Source organism: Sinohyriopsis cumingii, chromosome 13 (genome assembly GCF_028554795.1).
Source record: "Sinohyriopsis cumingii isolate HCF-2022 chromosome 13, ASM2855479v2, whole genome shotgun sequence".
Lineage (NCBI taxonomy): Eukaryota > Metazoa > Mollusca > Bivalvia > Unionida > Unionidae > Sinohyriopsis > Sinohyriopsis cumingii.
The window spans coordinates 55,628,627-55,651,741 of NC_142973.1; the positions used below are offsets into that span (position 1 = coordinate 55,628,627).

The following is a 23,115-nucleotide window of genomic DNA, read 5'->3' on the forward strand; positions in this document are numbered from 1 at the left end:
TTAAGTTTACTTTTTATGTTGATAATTAATATACTGGTGTAGATTACTAGCTGTCTTGGCTGAGAATCAAACCCAAGTTCAGGCATCAAAGTACGAGCCACGTAGTTGTACAGTAGCAGACGATGATCTGTACTTCAAGCCACCATGGAGTCTGATTGAACGTGTCTTAAACCTACCCTATCAGCTTATTACTTAAAGACCATCTACAACCAGATTTAAAACCATCTGAATTACAACATCACAACTAGAAAAGAATGTGTAACTTTGAAACTTCTGAGACAAGCAATTAGTCTAAGATTATTGTATGCGTTTATTTTCCTATCCTCGAGTTGCTTTCGACGTACTTATATACTCCAAGTCCATACAGTTATACAACAATCAATAAGACGGTAAACAATCATTTAAGTCCTTTGTTATGTCTTGATAGAAAATTAAATCCAATGAACCTGTCTGAACATATACCGCATCAGTACACAGCAAAGCGTACAAGTAGGGGGTTCAAGGACCATAATTTTATTCTGAGACCAGACAGTTATCAGTCATTTAGGTCTTGTTTGATTAGTGTTGATACATAATTTGATTAAATCCTTTATATACATCCATCCATCCATCCGTCCGTCCGTCCGTACATACATACATACATACATACATACATACAGACATACATGCATGCATGCATGCTATGCATGCATGCGTGCATACATACATACATACATACATACATACATACATACATACATACATACATTCATACATGCATGCATGCATGCATGCATATATACATACATACGTACGTACATACGTACATACATGCATCTAAATATACTGCATCAGTTTACTTTATGTCAGGACCAGACAGCTTCAGTCATTTAGTATGTGTAAGATAAGTGCTCATAGATAATTTCATAATCGACCATGACACGGGTCTCGTTTTCAAAGATTTCAGAATGATAATTACAGATTGGCTGATAAATAGTTTTAAAGACACGTGCAAGCGATACAGATAATGTTTACCTCTCACTCAGGGCCGCTCGCTCGTTCTCGATACTTAAAGGTTAAATAAGCAATAGAACAATATTTGTAAATTAAAGATATGTTTTTGATGTACAATCTGCTTCCACCGAATTACTGAAATTTAGCGCTACAATTAGTAAAGAGTTAGATTGTTCCAAAATTGTCGACCATCTTTGACCAGGGCTCAATTTGATGCAAGGTAGTAATGTATATAAGTTTGGTACAAAAATCATACAGCTCGCACACATATATTATTAAAGAAAGTCACAATAAATACAAATATTAAAGGGATTCCAAAAGTATGTATTTGTTACCTAACATGGAGTGTAATATAACAAGATACTTCATTAAAGCCAAACGTCTCTATTTAGATTGTTTGTGAAAAATATGTCCCCACTCCAAAATGATACATAGATTTTTTTATGGCCGAAGCCCATCTTTGGAACTCTGTAACACACTTATTTCCAAAATAAGTCATGGTAATCATAATGTATTATAATTTTAAAGAGCAAAGTAAACTGGCTGCATAATAACCAAACAAACAAGAAACAAAAACCCATATTAAATGATTGGCATCCATCTTGTTTTTCGATATTATAATTGCCTTCTACATAGCGTGTATGCAGCTACATGTGCCAGTAATGCAGAGCTAGCAAAGCACAAATACACAAGTATATGGGGTACTGTATTGCAATAACAGAGCTAGCAACACACGAATACATCAGTATATGGGTATTGCGTTGTGACAACAAGAATTATATAAATTTCAATAACAACTCACCAATGGAAATCTTAGCACGCACATATTGTTCTGTCTTATTTTATTAAACATTAACAGCGGGGTGGAAGGCTTGTTTTCGGTTTTTGATAGGTTTTGTATTGGTGGTTAGAACGTCCACCTCGTATGTGGGAGGTCGTCGGTTCAATCCCCGGTCGAGTCATACCAAAGACTTACAAAAATGGTACTAACAGCTGCCTCGCTTGGCGCTCAGCACGATGTCCCACCCAGTCACATTATCCTGACACAGGGCCGACCAGTCCTAACGCTAACCTCTTAATACTGAGCACCAAGCGAGGCAGCTGTTAGTACCATTTGTGTAATTCTTTGGTATGACTCGGTCGGGGATCGAACCCACGACCTGCTACTGGCGGTGTGGTATTATGAGGTTGTACCTTCTTACAAAGTGTCCGCTTTATTTGGCTATCATTATCTAGAGGGTGATCTCCCTCGGTATTGTTGCCCGGATCGAGTAAATTTTAAAATAAAGTGTGAAATTATAGATGGAATAAATAGAGATCTGAGCAGATATACAGAACAGAATGAAACGAACCCCCGTTCATGTAAAAAACAAAATTTTTAATCAATTAAATAAACAACTGGGATAATACATTAGATTAGGGAGATACACTTCTGTTTGGAATAAATTTTTCACCGAATTTCAAACACAAATATATTGAAATAAATAGGCGATCTGTTTTAAATGATAGAATTAGTTCATCATAAAATCGAGTGAACGATCGAAGTCACTGCCTTGTACAACTTCATAACCTGCTTTTTTTCCGGTCCACTCCAACATCACTATGGTGGTTGTTCTCGGTCTTTTCACCTCTTCCCTTTTCCAACATCCCTGCTATCTCGCCCACTTTCGGCCCTCAAACTTTGTGTGGGTAGGTGAATACGTAAGCAGATACTGCAGTGGATACGTGTGTAGATATGTCCGTGGGTACGTCCGTCGAGCTATTTCCTCCTGTGCTTTCAAGCTTTGTTCGCTTCTACCGCCAAAATTGTGTCCGTTGACTTTCCAGACATCCAATCCCTTTGACCAATGTTTTACGAGAGAATTTCTTCCAAATTCAGTCTCGGAGTCCCTTATATTTTCACTCTTGCAGAAAAATTGCAGACTGACTAGATTTCTTTCGATGAGGCAATTTAATCCCCACCATTTTCCGTGTGGCTACCACGCCTCTTATTTAGCGTAACCAATCAGGATTAATTATAATTACCGCCTTTTATAAGAAGGCGCCAAAAAGTGAGGTTAGCATGACTTATACAGTTCCAAACAACAGATTTGGAAAATTTCAAATCTGACAGTTCCGATATAAAATCAAAGTTAAACGTCCCCCTTTCTAGTCGTCAAACGGCTAAGCAAACAAAGGCTTAACTAAGAATCACTTCCTCTCCCGACACAGGCATTAGAAATCTTTGCAGTATAGCGATTTAACAAGCACCTGTCCCCATAAATCTAATTAATTGTTCTCTGGCCCCAAGTTAATGTGTTCTCCATAGATCGACAGAAATTCGTATGTATGTATGTATGTATGTATGTATGTATGTATGTATGTATGTATGTATGTATGTATGATTTGGATTTTTAACGTAGCTTGAACAATTTTTCAGTCCTATCGGTACGTTGTCTGCAATGTGGCAGTTTATAGTGATGATACACTGGGGCATCAAGCCGCATACATGTAGCGTTATGTCCCACTCAGTCACATCATCCTGACACCAGGCCGACCAGTGCTAACACTAACCTCCTAATCCTGAGCGCCAAGCGAGGAAGTTGCAAGCACCATTATTGTAAAGATCATTTGGTATGACTCGGCCGGGATTCGAATCCGCGACCTCCAGCATCCGAGGTGGACGCTCTAACCACTTAGCTCACCAGATCAGTCAACAGAGATATAGAGAAAATAATCTATTTGCCTTTTCCTTTTTAATATAAGCTAATTCCAGACATATCACTAAACAAAATTATAGGAAGGAACTTTTAATAATGATAATGAAAAGGGTCAATCATTCAAGGTTACACTATATGTCTGTTCGAACAAGTGCCATTCTATTCCGTTGCTCCTTTTCCTTCACGTGATTTGACCCAGTTTACCGCACAGCCTCGGGCGCCTTTGGACCGCTTGCTATGCGGTCTTCCGATATGTATATCTGATAATTAAATGGAGAGGTTTGAACGAGGTAGCAGAATATAGCACGCGTTTAGAGTCGAATCTACTAAGAGCAAACGGTTGACGTTAAACCCCTCGATAAAGTCACCAGAAAGCTGTGAATTAAAGTCACCGGGTTTTTCAACAGAGACTTTACATTTTTCTACTTCACAAAGATGGTGGAAACACGGGTTCTGCTGTCCTCGCTGGTTATTTTCCTGCTGGTGTGTATGTCGTCTGCTCGCCCACCACACATTGTACTTATCGTGGCTGATGATTTAGGTAAGAAAGTTCAACGTTCTACTATCCTTTTCAAAAGATGTAGTGGATGGATGTTGATATGCAACTTTCCAGTTTTGTTGTTATTATAAAAAATTATATCTTGCAAAAAAGTTAGTTACAAGTAGACTTTAGCTATAAATAAACAAGTATTCAACTCACGACTCGTCGCTCGTATATTGTACTTCCCTAATTGCTATGGCCATATTCATGCATGTGTCAGCTAAACATGTTTATAGATAAACATGCTCAACGAAGGAGGTATCATCAAATCGCGTGGTAAGAAATATTTACAAACAAAAGGATTCACGCGCAATTTAATGTGAAAGATTTACATTTGTCAGTGTTTGGAGACGAGTGTACAATGTGTGTTTGACTCACTATGATGCATGTAGAAAATATATTCTACAATTCAGGATGGCGGATTTGTTAAAGAGAAATTATCGAAGATAGATTATATTCAGTTGGCAAAAGGTTCGCTGACTCGAACGCGGTAGGCTGAAACAACTAGTATTGCTCGAACCAATAAATGAATCTGACATAATTTGTATTTGCTAATCAAACTTTGTTCCAACAGTGTCTGACTCTATTCAACTGCTATCAAAGCAGTATAATAAATCGGCATCTAATCCTGTACTGATACTTATGGACGGTTAGAGTCTGATCTCGCCTATTCATTAAATCATGCAATTGGTACAGGCAAAACTGTCAGCAATGAATCAGTGCACACATTAGACTTTTACCGGTATTTCTCAGCTTTTTTATCACAGTTATTTGAAGGGTTATTTCGGAGATATGTTAAGAATATTTCCGAATCAAATCCTATGTTTGACAACTTGTAGAAAACGTGGAATAGAACAATTTTACCTCCTGTCACCATTTTGAATTTCATGGCTACATCCGGTTCTTCCATCAGATCCATTGGGTCAATTATGGGCGATTCTCATTCATCCTCATTCATTCGCTCGTTTGAAAGTTTCTGTTGCTTTGGTCATCCACGTGCCCAAGTCAGTGATGCTTTTCGAATATATTTAGGAACTAATTTAATCACATTCTCTCTCTCTCTCTCTCCACACACACACACACACACACACACACACACACACACACGAAACTTAATTTCGACTATACAAAATAATCGGTCAATATCACGTGTCTCAATGTTACAATTAGAATATATGATTATGAAGAACTTTGAGTCCTGTAAAGTGTGTGGATCTTGTCGGTTTTCGTGCTGTCATCTAACTTTGATGCCTATAAAGTGCGTGGATCATGTCGGTTTTCGTTCTGTCATCTAACTTTGAGTCCTGTAAAGTGTGTGGATCTTGTCGCTTTTCGTGCTGTCATCTAACTTTGAGGACTATAAAGTAATAGGCTCATGTCAGGTTTCGTGCTACCTAACTCCGATTCTTATAAAGTAGGAGGATCTTATCGGTTTTCGTGACGTCATCGTCCCATATAGAGGGAGGTCGCTCCTGACGTGCGTCGTTTATTTTGTAGCGATGCATGTACAAATATTTGATATTGTTCCAGCTATATACATATATCGGCTTGTGCAAAATGCATCATGCGATCATAGATTATGTATTTAACAGTAATCAGTTGAACAAACAACATAGACCCTTATGTGCCTACCCATTGTGCTATGGCAGATCTAGGTCTATGCTGTTTGCAGTAAGGTTTAATTATATGCGAGTCTACTCCGCACTAACCCTAAATCATTGAGATATATACCATTGTGTAGTGTAGACAAAACTACACGTACTTTATTTCATGGCAGTACACTTTGGTGTCATAAAAGATTGAGAAACAAGGAGGTGGGTGAAATGAATTCTGTTCATCGTCCGATTCTATATAAGTACATGAACTCTAGGGGAGGATCCAGTATTGTCTGAAACAGGATTATATTAACATTTTGGAGAGGGGCTCGATACCTCTTTACAAATTAATGTTTCATGTTTGGAAAAATTCTAAGTTTGGACACAGAAATGTCATAAAGATTGTGATCTAACCTGTAAACAATACAAAAATGCATCTGATTTGCAATGTATATTTCTTTCTTTTTTAATAGAATTATGCTCTACTATATACATACATACATACATATATATATATATATATATATATATATATATATATATATATATATATATATATATATATATATATATATATATATATATATATATATATATATATATATATATATGTCAGTTCTGTATACCTTTTATAGAATTTTAAGAATCTTTATCCATAAATTCATATCTTGTTCATTCATATTTACATCTGTTCGGAAGGGTTTATCTTTCGAGGGATTTTGTGCAATTTTTCATTCTTAATCTTTGCGAATTTCTCTTTTTGTTGGTGCCAAATAGTCAGTTTTATGTAATGTTCCGTTAAACTCTATTACATACGTCTATACAGTTTTATTATTATTATTATTATTACAATTTCTCATTTTGTGTGTGTGCGCACGCTCGCGAGCGCGCGTGTCTTGGAAGGTGGCTATGCAACTTGTCAGGAACGAAGTAGGGCCACAAACCCTCGAGCGCCTCCACGTCCCTGCCATTTTTATTTTCAATCAAGTGGGGCAATGTTGTGTTACATACTATCGTGAATAACTGATATGACGATATTAGATCAAAGTAAATCAAAGAATAGCAATGGGCACCGGCCAGCTTAACGTTTATAATTAAATCAAATATAAACGAAGGCCAGAATACCAAGTATACGTTCAACCAACGCTGGCTAAATAAGCACAGCCGTTGGACCAAAGTTGACTTAGAACGCTGGTCCAAATAAGCACAGCCGTTGGACCAAAGTTGATTTAGAGCGTTGGACCAAAGTAATTTTATCAGTCTGCTTAACGTTGATTCAACGTTGAAAATTAACCTGTTCAACGCTGAGCCAACGTTGACCCAGCTGTTACAGAATATGTACTGGCCTAACTTTGATCCCACGCTTGCCCAACATTTGTGGTTAGCGTCCGCCTCGGATGCGGGAGGTCGCGAGTTTAATCCAGCCGAGTCATACCAAAGACTTACAAAAATGGTACTAACAGCTGCCTCGCTTGATGTTCAGCATTAAGAGGTTACTGTTAGGACTGGTCGGCCTGGTGTCAAGATAATGTGACTGTGTGGGACATCATGCTATATGTCTGCGGCATGATGCCCCATAGCTACGATGTCGTAGCCTCAGCTTGATTTGGTGTGGTTGAGGCTACGAACTGATCCCATATCATGTAATGGAGCAAAAAAAAAATCATCACTCTAGTCAGAAAAACAAACAGTGTAGAAATTAACTACATAAGTATAATCATGTTGTGAAAGAAGTTTGGCTTATTTTGAATTTATTAAGCCCTTACACGATAAAATAAATTGGCATGGTTACTCTAACCTCATCCTGTCCGACATGACAGATAACGCGACACTCTCGCCGTGACCCCTTTTATACGAAAGGCTTGCCAGACCATATTTGGGATATTCTACGCTATATTATTATCAATCAAGTGGCGAATAATCGCTTCTTGGTGGAATTTCAAAGTTGCCGATAAACCGTATTTACTTTTAATGCCCAGAACTTCTGACCCAAACGGCGCCAAGTTTTTACTAAGATTTGTTTACATTTCCAAATAAGGCGTCAATGTCCTTATATGGCACACAAACAAACGAGGCTGAGAACGGAAGTAATCATAATTTGAAATAATATGGCGGACGATCGAAACGAAAATATCGGCTATAAAAGGTAAACGAGATTTTACAACTATTTCTACAATGATTTTCGATACTTCCGGTATTAAATAAGAGGACTACTCAATTTATTGGATTATATGCAAGGAATATGTTCAAAGTGTTATTATTAGGCTAAAAGAGCGCCGGGTGTGAATCACACCCGGCTTGCTCCATTAACACGTATATGCTCATGTTAGTACCCCGTCCACGAGGTACGAGTAAGGGTACTAATATTAATACTAGATGCCCCAGTGCTTGACATCATAATAAGCTGTCACACTGCTGACATCGTAGCGATATGACTGAAAAATTGTTAAAGCTAGGTTAAAAATCCAAATCACACACACACACCAGCATTTGTGACTATTTGTTGGCCCACCGTTGATCCGCCTGACCTAAAGAAGGCATATCAGTTGACTCAATCTCATCGCAATTTAACACTTGTGATTATTTGTAGGCCTAACATTGATCCCACGTTGACGCAACGCTGGTGATTATTTGTAACAATAATGTTGATCCGCTTGAACTCAACACTGGTGATAATTTGTTAGTCCAACACTGATCCACGTTGACTCAGCAAAGGCATCTGTCACTTGACTAAATGCTAATCTCATCTTAATCCAACACTGATTTTTTTTGTAAGCTTAATTTTGCTCCCACATTGACTCAACACTGGTGATTAGTTGTAGACCAACATTGATCACTCGTTGACTCAGCACTAGTGATTATTTGTAAGTCAGACGTTGATCCCACGTTGACCCATTAGGAGTCATTATTTGCAGGCTTATTATTGATCCCATATTGATGCAACACTGGTGATTAAATGTAGACCTAACGTTGATCGCACGTTGACCCAACACTGACGGTTATTTTCAAGCCTAATGTTTATACCACGCTGACCCAGCACTGGTAAATATCTGTTGAGCTTACATCTTTGGCTTTGTTGGCCCAACAGTAGTAGTGATCAGTTGAACCAACAGTAGTAGTGATCAGTTGAACCAACAGTAGTAGTGATCAGTTGAACAAATGTTTACCTAACATCGTACAGCTTGTTAATAATAAATCCTGGAGTTTTTAAACATGGGTGATAAGCTAAACAAAATTCCCAATGAACTACAGCCTTACACAACTCAGCCCAGATCATGTGTAAAATTATATTTTCAGAGACAAGCCAATGGGTTCATAATAACTCGGCCCAGATCATGTAGAAAATTATATTTTCAGAGACAAGCCAATGGGTTCATAATAACAACTCAGCCCAGATCATGTGGAAAATTATATTTTCAGAGACAAGGCAATGAGTACAGTATAACGTTTATATATATCGTTTCTGTCTTTCTCAAAGTCAGTGTGTTGAAAGAAAAAGAGGAAGAGCGACAGCCAGTTCTTGTAATGATGACATGTTGATGATGATAATAATAATAATAATAATAAGAAGAAGAAGAAGAAGAAGAAGAAGAAGGAAGAAGATTAAGAATAAGAATACTATTTATGTTTATCTTCAGACATTGATATTTAATCTTGATTAATCAACACAATCGGTTACCCCTCCCCCCCCCAACAGAGTATTGCATAAAAGTGACCGTCAGACATAGGGATACAATTATGAATGTTGAAAAATTCGTTTCCACTTTGGATCGTCTAGAAGGCAGATGAATGAAAGCTGCCTGTACATGTGTATCATGCCACCAGACAACCAAAGGAAAGGAAGCAGGAAAAGAACTGCTCTTTCATGAAACGTCACAAAGTTTGAAATATTGACTTCGATTACTATGTTCTTAAATGAGATCGTTTTTAGTTTATTGCATCTTTTCGATATATACAGCAAATAGGTACCTGAGTCGTTATGATTGAACAGCACCACATGTAATTGTCATCATCCGAATTTTCCACGCATAATTAATTAAAAAATATCAAAGTTTGGCTGCTTTCTTCATCGTCATTCTCAACAAACAAATAACGTTTATAAAAATTCATATTTGGTGAATAATATCCTCCTTCCCAGGAATTAACTTGCCTCATCTACGACGTCTTTTGCGCACCGACAGTTAATGAAATTCCCATAGACCGTAACGTAAATATTTGGCCAAATGATATTCCCATACACCGTAACGTAAAATTTGGCCAGACGAAATTCCCATAAACCGGAACGTAAATGTTTGGCCAAATGAAATTCCATAGACCGTAACGTAAATATTTGGCCAGATAAAATTTCCATAGACCGGAACATAAATATTTGGTCAAATGAAATTTCATAGACCGTAACGTTAATATTTGACCAAATGAAATTCCATAGATCGTAACGTTAATATTTGGCCAAATGAAATTCCCATAGACCGTAACGTACATATTTGGCCATATGAAATTTTCAGTGACCGTAACGTAAATATTTGGCCAAATTACTATAGTTTTGTGGCAAATGTATAAATCACGCCGACATCGCATGATTGTTATACCAATACAGTTTTAAAACAACGAAAATTATATGATGCGTGCCTTGTTTTTGACAAAAATTCCTTTGTAGGTAACCAAACAAATCTAATCCGGTGAGATCATCACTTTACATTCAATGGTACATGTGCGGCGACAGCAACGATAAAAAAAAAAATGGTGACAAGTTAAGCCAAATTAATGCTTACAATTTACTCATACGCAGCTTTCTGCTGAAAAATAACGTTTTTTTTCTTCCAATAATTATTTTCATTCAAAAAGAGATCTTCATTCTTTAAATACAGTGTTTAATAGACCCCGTCCCCCAGACTGGCTCTGTAGCTCTTTCAAATAATTACTTGCTTGTGACCATATACTCTGTTCCTTGCCTGATGGCGTTATGTCCCATCACGGTATATCGTGTCAGCACCTGCCATGCTAAACAGTTCTGTGCAGACTGGTCTTAATTACAGAGATTATTATAAATATATTAAACTCCGCAGACAAAAGCCGTTTGTCTGAGGGAAAAATGAAATTTTAGCTGTATATGATCACCTGTTTGATGAAACAGAATCTTGCAGCCCTAAAACAAGTTAATTCTTAATAATTCATTTACCAAGTATTGAATCATGCACCATTTATGGTCCAAGTCCAGCCGATGTTGAGTCGTACTTCATATTCAGAGTCAATACTTTTCTTCTCTGTCAAACCCAAAATCTAAATCCGTTTATATCAATCATGTCATAATTTTATAATCATTTTCTTTCATAGACACAAAAACCATGAAAGCCCCACAAAACGTGAAGTGGATGACGAGCGTAATGCTTCAGGATCTTTCTCATTTTTTTTTCACACATTTTTTTTTTCGGGGGGTGGGGTAGTAGGTACTCTACCGAACACTGGTAAAACAAATGGTGCAAACAGCGAAAATTTACATCCCTTTCTACTAAAAATTAAGCGAATTTTCACCGAAAGTTTGGCCGTAGAAAAAAAAAACAACAACAAAATTACAAAATGCCCAGTAAAAGGCTATAGTGTGATTGTTTGAAAGTATATGATTCGTAGTTAAACACATACAATCAAAGCGTTGCTACTTTTCTTTTCAATATGCACTACAGTGGTATGGTTTCCACATCCATTATATCCTTCATTTAGATATTCGTTTTCTGAAATCACGTGCAATTCGTACTATTTAGCAGATTATCGTCATAATATTAACTTTGTATGCGTATATTATTATCATTAAGCACTTAGCACAGCAGACGGAATGGCACAAATTCTTTGCCGCTCATAACTTTTGTGCGTGTTTACCCGAAAGTATAAATGAGTGCACTTTTTGTAGCCCGACTGTAGGTTTAGGTATTGATATCGCCTATTGATTAAAATCTGCACAAATCGGCAGGCAATTTTGACTGCACACATCGGTGTACATTGTATACGCTTACCGGTATTTCTTGCGGCTGATGAGCTACCGTCGACTGAAGGGTTCTTTTGCCGATATGTACATAATATTTCCGGGTCAAATCCTATGTTTTTCGATTTGTAAATCCACGTGGAATAGCACAACCCTCAGCCCTGTTGCCACTTTGAAAATTTTGCGCTAGATATGGCCATTACAAACACCGATAAGTGTCTAAACTATACGCAGGTGTGTTCCGGAAAGATCTGCATGCAGCAAAATTGCACATTTTAATAAACAGTTGACGTCAGACTCACATATAGTCAGTCAGGATCAACACAGATGGGGGGGGGGGGGCTGATTAATCGGTCTTAATTCCAGTAAAGGGTTGTAAATTTCAGGCCAGAGTTGTGATAAAATTAGGATCCGCCTGTTATTTTATCAGCTCAGTCTTATATATAAACACCTACAATTGTCTGTGTTCCGGCTGCCAAACAACAGGTCGCGGGTTCGAAACTCGCGGCTGCATCCCAATATTTAAATATACCGTTTTTGTTGTATTTTTATGTTCAAACCTTCTTTTAAACTCACTCATCCCATTTGTGTTGCTATAGTTACGCATGTGCCCTCTAAGGTCAAAACCAAGAATATGTTTATCTCCCTTGCTTGAAAAGCAGAGACTATTTGTATGTGTTGTGCCAACATTGGACTAACGTACACGTTACGCCTGTGGCATTTTTATTTTAACTCGGGCCAGTTTTAAATTAACTCTGACATTCCGGCAAACACTTTTGACATGTTTTTGCAGTTGCTGAAGGCCAGTCTTGCCACTTTTGCATTTGTGCCCTCTGATAATATCTCTCACTCTCTCATTTTTTGCAAAAATATCATTATTTGTATATGATGGACCAACGTTGGTATGACGTTGAAAATCCCCAAGCGACCTTGCCAATGTCACGTTGTTCCAGCGTTAGCCTGCTATTTGGGGATGGGGGATGTGTTGCTAACATGCTGAGAAACCTTCTAGTATCGAAACTGAAAAATGTTTTTGCTCCCAAAATATGTGCAATGGCTAATAATTAGATTCTGTAAATATCTGAACGTAATAATCTGTAAATATGCAAAAATATAGGGTTCAAACTCGAGACATTTGAGCCAGTGAAAAACTGCTATAGAAAGCGATGCTTGACTCAAAGTCATCTTCGCCAACAAAGAGTCGCCGATTTACTTCTTTCCACATCAACTCTTGGCATATTTGGCTACCCGAAACGGCATATTTCGCTGGCCATGGGGTATCCTTAATCCGCTAGAGAGCACTTGTCGAAAGGATCGCTTCAGTTAGCTAAATATGCCAACGGTTGATGTGGAACGATGTGGAATTGACGATCATAGGGCTAGAGAAGATGGGGCAAAGAATGACCCGAAAGTTGGCTAAATTTTAGCACAGCAATAGCTTTGTAGTAAAGTTATATAGCAATATGTATATCATTGAACATTATTAGTAATTTGAAAATTATAGAAATTAAAGAACAAATACACTGTATCCGTTTTCTTGTGTTAGACTTAAGTAGTGTTCAAACTCGTGACATTTGAATTAGTGGGAAGTGGCTATAGCAGAAGTGACTGACCCCAAGTCATCTTCTCTAACCAAGAGTCGCTATCTGTAGATTGGATGTATGTTTTAAAATTTTCATGTTGTATCGACTGACTTTATTAATGTTAATTTTTACGCCTTCTGTGATGGTCAATATGTATTTATGTTCAACTGTCAACTGTCAATATGTATTTATGTTCAACTGTCAACTGTCAATATGTATTTATGTTCAACTGTCAACTGTCAATATGTATTTATGTTCAACTGTCAACTGTCAATATGTATTTATGTTCAACTGTCAACTGTCTGAATTTCATTTCCGTCTGGGGACTTTATTTGGTCCTTCTTGGGCAAACCTTTCCCCGTTTCTCCTACAGTTATGTCAAAGATATGGAGGAAGTGAAAAAAATGGACTGACCTAAATTATGCAAGGGTTTATCTGTTATTTTATTTATTATATAAATTGATCATTGACATAGTCTAATTGATTTTATATGCTTGATGTTTTCTTAAACCTGTGTAGTGATTTTACACATAAACCATAATTATATTTTAAAATGACCTCTTGTGATAAGATAAGCACCGAACTGTTAACATATATTTAATTGTTACATTTGTTAATTAAAATATGTTATATTAACAGCATGTGTTGTCATCACACATTTGTGTTACAAGTGACATCCTCATAATTTACTTCTGCCCTCTTACTATTTAAGAAGTGACTGTCAATTGCATTGTACTAGTGGTTTAGTTAAAAGTTTATGGAGAATCGAACCTGAGTCCATGAGGCATAAAGTAGGTGGATATTAATGACCTTAGAACTTGTAATGTTTTTCTTTACGGATAAAATATGTTTAGTTTTTAAAATTCCGGTTGAGATAACAACAAATACCATACTTTTGTCTAGGGTGGAATGATGTCGGTTGGAGGAATCCACAAATGTACACCCCCAATCTGGACAAACTGGCGACCAGTGGGGTCATCTTAAACTCCTCCTATGTCCAGCCTGTTTGCTCTCCGTATGTATCAAATTAATGTTTTAAAGTAATATAATGCTTTAAATAGAAACAAAATAACATATATTGATTGTCACTGGTAGCGGCCTTTCTATACACTACCTAAAGTTACTATTCAGAAGAATTATCTAGTGTGCATTTTTTTAAAAAAATCTGTATCCAATTGTGTTTCTTTGCTATGGGATTAAATTTAATATTTGCTAAGAAAAGACAACACAATTCGCTTACAAGGCTTTAAACGTACAAAATGAGAAATTATATATATACATACATATATATATATATATATATATATATATATATATATATATATATATATATATATATATATATATATATATATATATATATAGAGAGAGAGAGAGAGAGAGAGAGAGAGAGAGAGAGAGAGAGAGAGATAAACATCAAAACAGTCGGACTGCATATTCACATCTCTTTGCTAATTTTAAATGCAAGTTTGATATAGGTTTTGCATGAATTTTCAGGACGAGAAACTGCCTCATGACCGGATACTACCCATATCATACCGGGTTACAGGTGAGAGTCCCATTCCCAATTACAGCCAATTAAATCAATTTAATATTTTCTTGCATCTCCTAAACTTAATCTTTAGATGGTCGAACCATTTAGTAAAGCAAGTTTGTATGTTTAACAATTGCATGTGTGATGTAAAAAGATGATGTTCCAATGTCAGAAATTATTAATATTTGCCTTTTGGGCTTTTACTTACGTCCATACGTATGTATGCATGTATGCATGTATGTATGTATGTATGTATGTATGTATGTATGTATGTATTTATGCATGCATGTATGTATGCATGCATGCATGTCTGTGTGTGTGTGTGTGTGCGTGCGTGCGTGCATACATGCATGCATGTATGTATGTATGTATGTTTATGTGTGTGTGTGTGTGTGTGTGTGTGTGTCTGTAGATAGGCAGGTATATGAGAGAAGGAAGAGAGAAATATAATGTTCTATTCAATGTCATATATTTTATTGACATTGTTTATAAAATTCAACATCTCAGGGAATACGCAATCAAGTAAAATTTGCATCGTTCTCAGATAGATTAATTTCAATACATATTTGTTACTAAGTATATTCTCATCAACTCATTTTCAGCATGGCGTAGTGCAAGATGATGCCCCAGGATTTTTGCCAGCGAATTTCACAGTTCTGCCACAGAAGCTGAAAGAATTGGGATACGTCACACACATGGTGGGAAAGTGAGTACAAATAAATAAATAAATAAATAAATAAATAAATAAATAAATACGCCTGCATTATTTTTTACTAGCTGAAAAATAATGGTAATTTATTAACATGTCGACATGGCCTTCTGAACTTAGAATGTTCTGGAAGCGAACTCATGACCCATATCCTGGTCATCTTATTTTGTCTTAGGTATTTATATAAAGCAGAGGTAAACAAAAATATTAATTCCTATTTAAGACCAGTCTTTGGAGTTATTTAACATTGTGTTCAGATATAATTCTTGAGGAATTATTTAAATCATTCATTGGAATTACTAAAGTCCTCACTGACTGGATTAAAACTCTATTTGGGGTTATTGTGAATTCATTCAAAGACGTTCTAGATTATATCATTGTGATACATCAAGACTGTTGGTAAATCAGCACATTCAATATCGGAATGAATTTGGAACAGTCTATCCTTTCTTTCTTGAGATAGAACATGTAAGAATATTTGGGATTTAATACACAATACTGTAATTTCCTTGAAAAGATTCACTTTATGTTTAAATACTTATCGATACACGTGTTTTTTGAAATACCTACCCACGGAAATATATTTGAAATACTTACACATACAAATGTATTTGAAATGCCTACTCATACAAATGTATTTGCAATGCTTACACATACAAATGTGTTTGAAATGCCTACCCATACAAATGTATTTAAAATCCCTAGCCATACAAATGTATTTGAAATGTCTACCCATACAAATGTATTTGAAATACTTACCCACAGAAATGTGTTTGAAATGCCTACCCATACAAATGTATTTGAAATGCCTACCCATACAAATGTATTTGAAATGCCTACCCATACAAATGTATTTGAAATACCTACCCGTACAAATGTAATTAAAATACGTATCCATACAAATGCATTTGAAATACCTACCCATACAGATGTATTTGAAATGCCTACCCATACCAATGTATTTGAAGTACGTACCCATACAAATGTATTTGAAATGTCTACCCATACAAATGTATTTGAAATACTTACCCACAGAAATGTGTTTGAAATGTCTACCCATACAAATGTATTTGAAATGCCTACCCATACAAATGTATTTGAAATGCCTACCCATACAAATGTATTTGAAATACCTACCCGTACAAATGTAATTAAAATACGTATCCATACAAATGCATTTGAAATACCTACCCATACAGATGTATTTGAAATGCCTACCCATACCAATGTATTTGAAGTACGTACCCATACAAATGTATTTGAAATGCCTACCCATACCAATGTATTTGAAGTACGTACCCATACAAATGTATTTGAAATACATACCCATACCAATGTATTTGAAATACATACTCATACCAATGTATTTGAAATACATACCCATACCAATGTATTTGAAATACATACCCATACCAATGTATTTGAAATACATATCCATACCAATGTATTTGAAATACCTACCCATACCAATGTATTTGAAATACCTACCCATACCAATGTATTTGAAATACATACCCATACCAATGTATTTGAAATACATACCCATACCAATGTATTTGAAATACATACCCATACCAATGTATTTGAAATACTTACCCATACCAATGTATTTGAAATACATACCCATACCAATGTATTTGAAATACATATCCATACCAATGTATTTGAAATACATACCCATACCAATGTATTTGAAATACATATCCATACCAATGTATTTGAAATACATACCCATACCAATGTATTTGAAATACATATCCATACCAATGTATTTGAAATACCTACCCATACCAATGTATTTGAAATACCTACCCATACCAATGTATTTGAAATACATACCCATACCAATGTATTTGAAATACATACCCATACCAATGTATTTGAAATACATACCCATACCAATGTATTTGAAATACTTACCCATACCAATGTATTTGAAATACATACCCATACCAATGTATTTGAAATACATATCCATACCAATGTATTTGAAATACATACCCATACCAATGTATTTGAAATACATATCCATACCAATGTATTTGAAATACCTACCCATACCAATGTATTTGAAATACCTACCCATACCAATGTATTTGAAATACTTACCCATACCAATGTATTTGAAATACATACCCATACCAATGTATTTGAAATACTTACCCATACCAATGTATTTGAAATACCTACCCATACCAATGTATTTGAAATACTTACCCATACCAATGTATTTGAAATACTTACCCATACCAATGTATTTGAAATACTTACCCATACCAATGTATTTGAAATACATATCCATACCAATGTATTTGAAATACATATCCATACCAATGTATTTGAAATGCCTACCCATACCAATGTATTTGAAATGCCTACCCATACCAATGTATTTGAAATACATACCCATACCAATGTATTTGAAATACATACCCATACCAATGTATTTGAAATACATACCCATACAAATGTATTTGAAATGCCTACCCATACCAATGTATCTGAAATACATACCCATACCAATGTATTTGAAATACATACCCATACCAATGTATTTGAAATACTTACCCATACCAATGTATTTGAAATGCCTACCCATACCAATGTATTTGAAATACATACCCATACCAATGTATCTGAAATACTTACCTAAGAAAAAGATCTTAATTGCTGATGCTTATTTAACAACACTCATAGTTAACTAATTTCAAACTACCTACAGGTGGCATCTTGGTTACTGTAACTGGAAATACACCCCGACCTACCGTGGTTTTGATAGCTTTATGGGATACTACAATGGGGCGGAGGATTATTATACTCACGACGTCGGTAAGATAACTTGAAACACTTACCTATATCGTCATTATCGTTACTGCTATCATCATCACTACCACATTTTCTCAAAAACCATTACCACCTATATTATCATCATCGTTAGTCTATATTCCACGGATTTAAAAAAAATACTTCTGTATTTTATTTAGCATAATTTTTTAGAACGATTTCCTCTTAACCTTTTGTGAAAATATGTTAACTTTATTCGAAGGGGTTTATCTTCCAGATGATTTTAGGTATTTATTTATTTGACCATCTTTTTCACCTAAGTTTGCACATCACTGTCCAGTCAGACCTGTGTTTCGTGGGTTGGCATTCGCAGTCGTATGCACCGTTTTCAAAAACTCTATTTGTACTAAATAAAAAGTGTGTTTACTGTCGAAAGAAGCTGTCAGTACAAACTTAGCTAAGATCAAATGGGCCACACTTAATCATGTATTCATCCGTGTAAAATTAATGGAGTATATTTTAAGTACTGGCATATATATATATGGGGATACCCTAGCCTCAATGGGAATTAGCATTACAGAACCCCCCTGGGACACTCTAGCCTCAATGGAAATTTAACATGGGGAAAAATCATGGGACATTCTAGCCTCAAGGGGAATTTAACATGGGAAAGTCTTGGGTCACTCTAGCCTCAAGGGGAATTTAACATGGGAATAGATTGTGGGTCTGTTGAGCGACAAGGGAAAATGGAACAGGGTCGGGACCCTATTTTAATACGGTCCCGACCTGATGGGTCTATGGAAATGGAACAGGCGAAAATTGAAACAGGGAGGGGTCTCTATTTTTTTAAATAAATAAAAATAAAAAAGGGGTAGGCAATTGAAAGTCTATCTCTTTTCGAGAAATGTGGGTGGCCCTGAGAAGGGCCTTTGGGTTTCTTCTTCTTCTTCTAACTCTTCCACTTCTTCAACCATCTTCTGACTTTTGCCACTATTCCTGTCTTCTTCTTTATTTCTGACTCAGGCATCCAGTCAGGATGACCTATCGCTCGGAATTTCTCCTGTATTCTTATCCAGTTATTGTTGAGTTTCTCAAAGCTTTCTTTCTCTTTCTATTTTCTTCTTCTTTTCTTTCCTTATACCACTTTTCTTTGATGTTCTTTACCTCTTCCGTTAGCACTTTCCTCATTACTTCTTCCGTTTTTGTCAACTGGTCGAACCCCCATTTTACGTATCGCCACTCCATCCAATACAATACTTTTTCTAGGAAGCACCTGACTTGGATGACATGGTCCAGTGCTTCCTTCAACCTTCCCACTCTGACATAAGGTGGGTCAGTACATCCTCTTGACTTGTTGACTTCTTCTTCTATCATTCCTGCGATGAGATCTCTGGCTACCTTTAGTCCTTTGACTTGAATAGTTAACAAGTCTTGCCTATTTCCATCACTCCATTCCTTTTCTATTCTTCTTACAACGTATTCAGCATCCATTATCCAGAAATAGATATCTCTTAATAGATTGAATAATTTTGTCACCTCCATCTTCTTTGTTTATTCCGTGGAATGGTCTGAATGACGAATACTGTGGGTTCTTGTAGTTAAAGCGTGGTTTTGAAGGAAAACATCCCCCCTAAGACTCAAATGTTATATTACCTAGATCATCACTTAAACGCGCGGACGTGAAGGAAAGCATCCCCTACTTTTCTCATCTCATATTATATACTATCCACATACATGAAGCAGCAATAAACAAACCCCCAAATCTACTATTCACACGCAAAGCATTAAAATGAAACCCAAATCTACTATCCACACTAACCAACTTAAGCTCTTACAAAACCCAATAATCTACTATCCACACAAACGTACGTGAGCGCTTACAAACACACAAACACAAGAAAAAAGAGTCAGTGTTTATATTCACACTACTCTACATACACACATTGGCAAATGGATTACTATATCTTTTCTAGAGATTGGGGTAGCCCTGAAAAGGGCTGTTTTTTTTTTAAACTCCAGATGCAGCTATCTAATGCTGGCACCTTCCTGGTCTGACACCGCACACACATCTTCGACTCGTCTCCTTGCCAATTCACCCTTGTTGCTGTAAGCGCAGAGGCGGGTTGAGTGGCTTCACTATTCCAATCTTCTGTCTCTCGAATAGTGAAGACTTCCCTTTCTCTTCTTCTATTTCTAATTCTAGGATGAATCGGCATCCTTACCTCCTGTTGTAACTGTGGTGCAGCTACAGGTTGGGGAGATGTCCTTGCCTCAGGTGTCACCTTGCACACAGGGTATATCATAGGGTGACACCTGATCTCTCTTTCTTTCCTCCTCTTCTTCCATTTTTCTCTCTTCCTCCTCCTGTTCTATCCTGGCTTCTTCCACAAGGGCCTCCGCAGCCAGCTCGTTCAGGAGGCATCTGGCATATTCCAGGTGCATCTGGAGTTCAAAACGTTTTTCAAGTCTGCTACTCATTTTTATTGTTGATCAATCAACAAGGGTAGCTAGACTGCCGAGCGATTTTTAATTTATAGTGAAAGCGCGGACGTGAAGGAAAACATCCCCTAAGACAAAAGTTATATTACCTAGATCATGACCAAACAACGCGCGGACCTAAAAGAAACACTCACTCACTTTGTTATACTACCCATTACTAATTTAAAAATTTTCATTAATCACTTCAATATGCTATCCACATACGTAAAGCAGTCAAATCAAACCCGAAATCTACTCTCCACGCACGTCAAACAGCAAAAGAAAAAACATGATCATTATCTACTATCCACACAAACACATACACTCAAACCACAAAAGAGTCAGTGTTTATATTCACACTACTCTACATACACACATTGGCAAATCGATTGTTATTTCTTTTCTAGAGTATTGGGTAGCCCTGAAAAGGGCTGTTTTTTTCTTTGCTATGGCAATCTTTTAGTTTCTAAGAATGCGACGTCCTCTGACGATAGACTTTCTGACGATAGGTCTGCATCTTCGGAAAGAGAAAAAGAACTCTTTGGTGTCGATACGACAATCGACAAAGCCTCTGTCAGGTTGCTGCTGCTGTTGTTGCTGTTGCTGCTCTCTCTGTTGTTTCTGAAGTCTGTACTTCTCTGTCCATTCTTCTTTCTCCCTGTTCATTTCTTCTCTGAAAAGCTCTTCTATCAGGTCTTCAGTGACTTTTAACATTCTCACATTCTCTATCTCTTCTGGCTTCGGTATCAGACTGTGTCTGACCCTATGCAAATTCACGTAGGCTTCGTTTAGCTTAGCTAGTTTGGAGCACATCTTCGTAGGAGGATGAGTCGACAATGGATGGTTAGACTGGAGGCTACCCCCGGCTTTAAAGTCAAAGCGCGGACGTGAAGGAAAACATCCCTCCACGGTTTTCGAGCCGGAACGTTCAATGAGTGTCATGAGAGGGATAGTAAGAAGTCAAAGAGCATGAATCAAAATTCTTATAGCCAAACAAAAGACAAAGGCATTTTTTTTCAAAACAACATTTTTTTTATTCAAAATCACTTAACACTAACAAACAACTATAACATTTTTAACAATATAACATCAAACATTTTTTTCAAATGGCAAACATTTTTTCCAACTCACACTTTATTTTGGACAAGGCTGACAACGTTGCGAATGAAATTGTGATTTCCACTGTTGGAAGTCATTAGGCCATTGATGGACACTACGTTTCCTAGCTTGAGACAAAAGATAAGCATAATGGTCACAAAAGCATTGATCTACTTTCACATCGTTTCTAGAAGAAGAACGAGGATCAAAATGAGTCACTAAATGTTCTAAGGAATAACCCAGGCTGCGATGATGCAGAAAATACACACAATATTGTCCACACACCAAGGAATCTGTGCCTTGTAATTTCACATTATTGAATCGGGTGGTCTAAGCATTTCTTCTCATAAAGTCAATGATATCGTCTTCCAAAGGAGGTAATTCATACGAATCGAAATATTCCACACATCCTTCTTGAGGAAAGTAGACGGCTACCCAGTGGGTTCCTGGGAGATGACTGTCGTCCGTGTTGTTCACATAAGCTAGATGGTCTTGAGGTTTACGATGAGGGAGTTCATCTTTAGCACAGACGACAGGATTCCAAGAAGCCGTGTACGAGCTGTGGTTCAAAAGATAATAAAGTTCCCAGATATCCATGTTTTGTGTGTTTTTTTTTTTCTTCTTCTTCACAGGTAATGATAAGTGATCAATTCGAACCTGACTTGTTGCTTGAAAATGTCTGACAAGTAAAAGGCGTTTAGATCCGACTTCTTACTCTGGTCAAAGAGAGATTCGATGCGACGGCACTCCAGAGACGTTAATGGAGGAGAAGAATGTTTATCCAAGCCTTTATACCACTCGTTCAACACGAATTCTATTTCGATGTGATCCCAAGCTTTGTCCAGATACTCGTCCAATTATTCTTCTTGACTTAACATCAGACATTTGTCGTGATGAATTTGACTGGGATGATCGTTGTGACATCCATAGCACTCTTCCTTGATCAATTCTTTCATTATATCTGCCAGGACTGTAACAAAACAGGAGACTAAATGGGTCTCTTGTTCTGGCCATCTTGACTTCATCATGATAAGTTTTTCGTCTTGGGATTCTTCTTCTTCTTCCACGGTCTCCTTACATTCCATCTTCAGAGTTTCTCCACTAGGTAAAGAGAGATAACAGTC

At 36.7% G+C, this 23,115-nt stretch overlaps 1 protein-coding gene across 1 annotated transcript in view; it reads left to right on the forward strand.

The window, feature by feature from the left end:
- The first annotated feature begins 3,896 nt into the window (after nt 1-3,896).
- Nucleotides 3,897-23,115, forward strand: part of LOC149785608 (arylsulfatase I-like) — a 47,263-nt gene continuing 28,044 nt past the window's right edge. Inside the window, exons 1-5 of the mRNA XM_089979421.1 lie at nt 3,897-4,233; nt 14,292-14,403; nt 14,886-14,937; nt 15,525-15,628; nt 18,354-18,460. Coding sequence (XP_089835547.1) covers nt 4,128-4,233; nt 14,292-14,403; nt 14,886-14,937; nt 15,525-15,628; nt 18,354-18,460 — 481 coding nt within the window. The 5' untranslated portion in view covers nt 3,897-4,127. The remainder of the gene's footprint in view (nt 4,234-14,291; nt 14,404-14,885; nt 14,938-15,524; nt 15,629-18,353; nt 18,461-23,115) is intronic.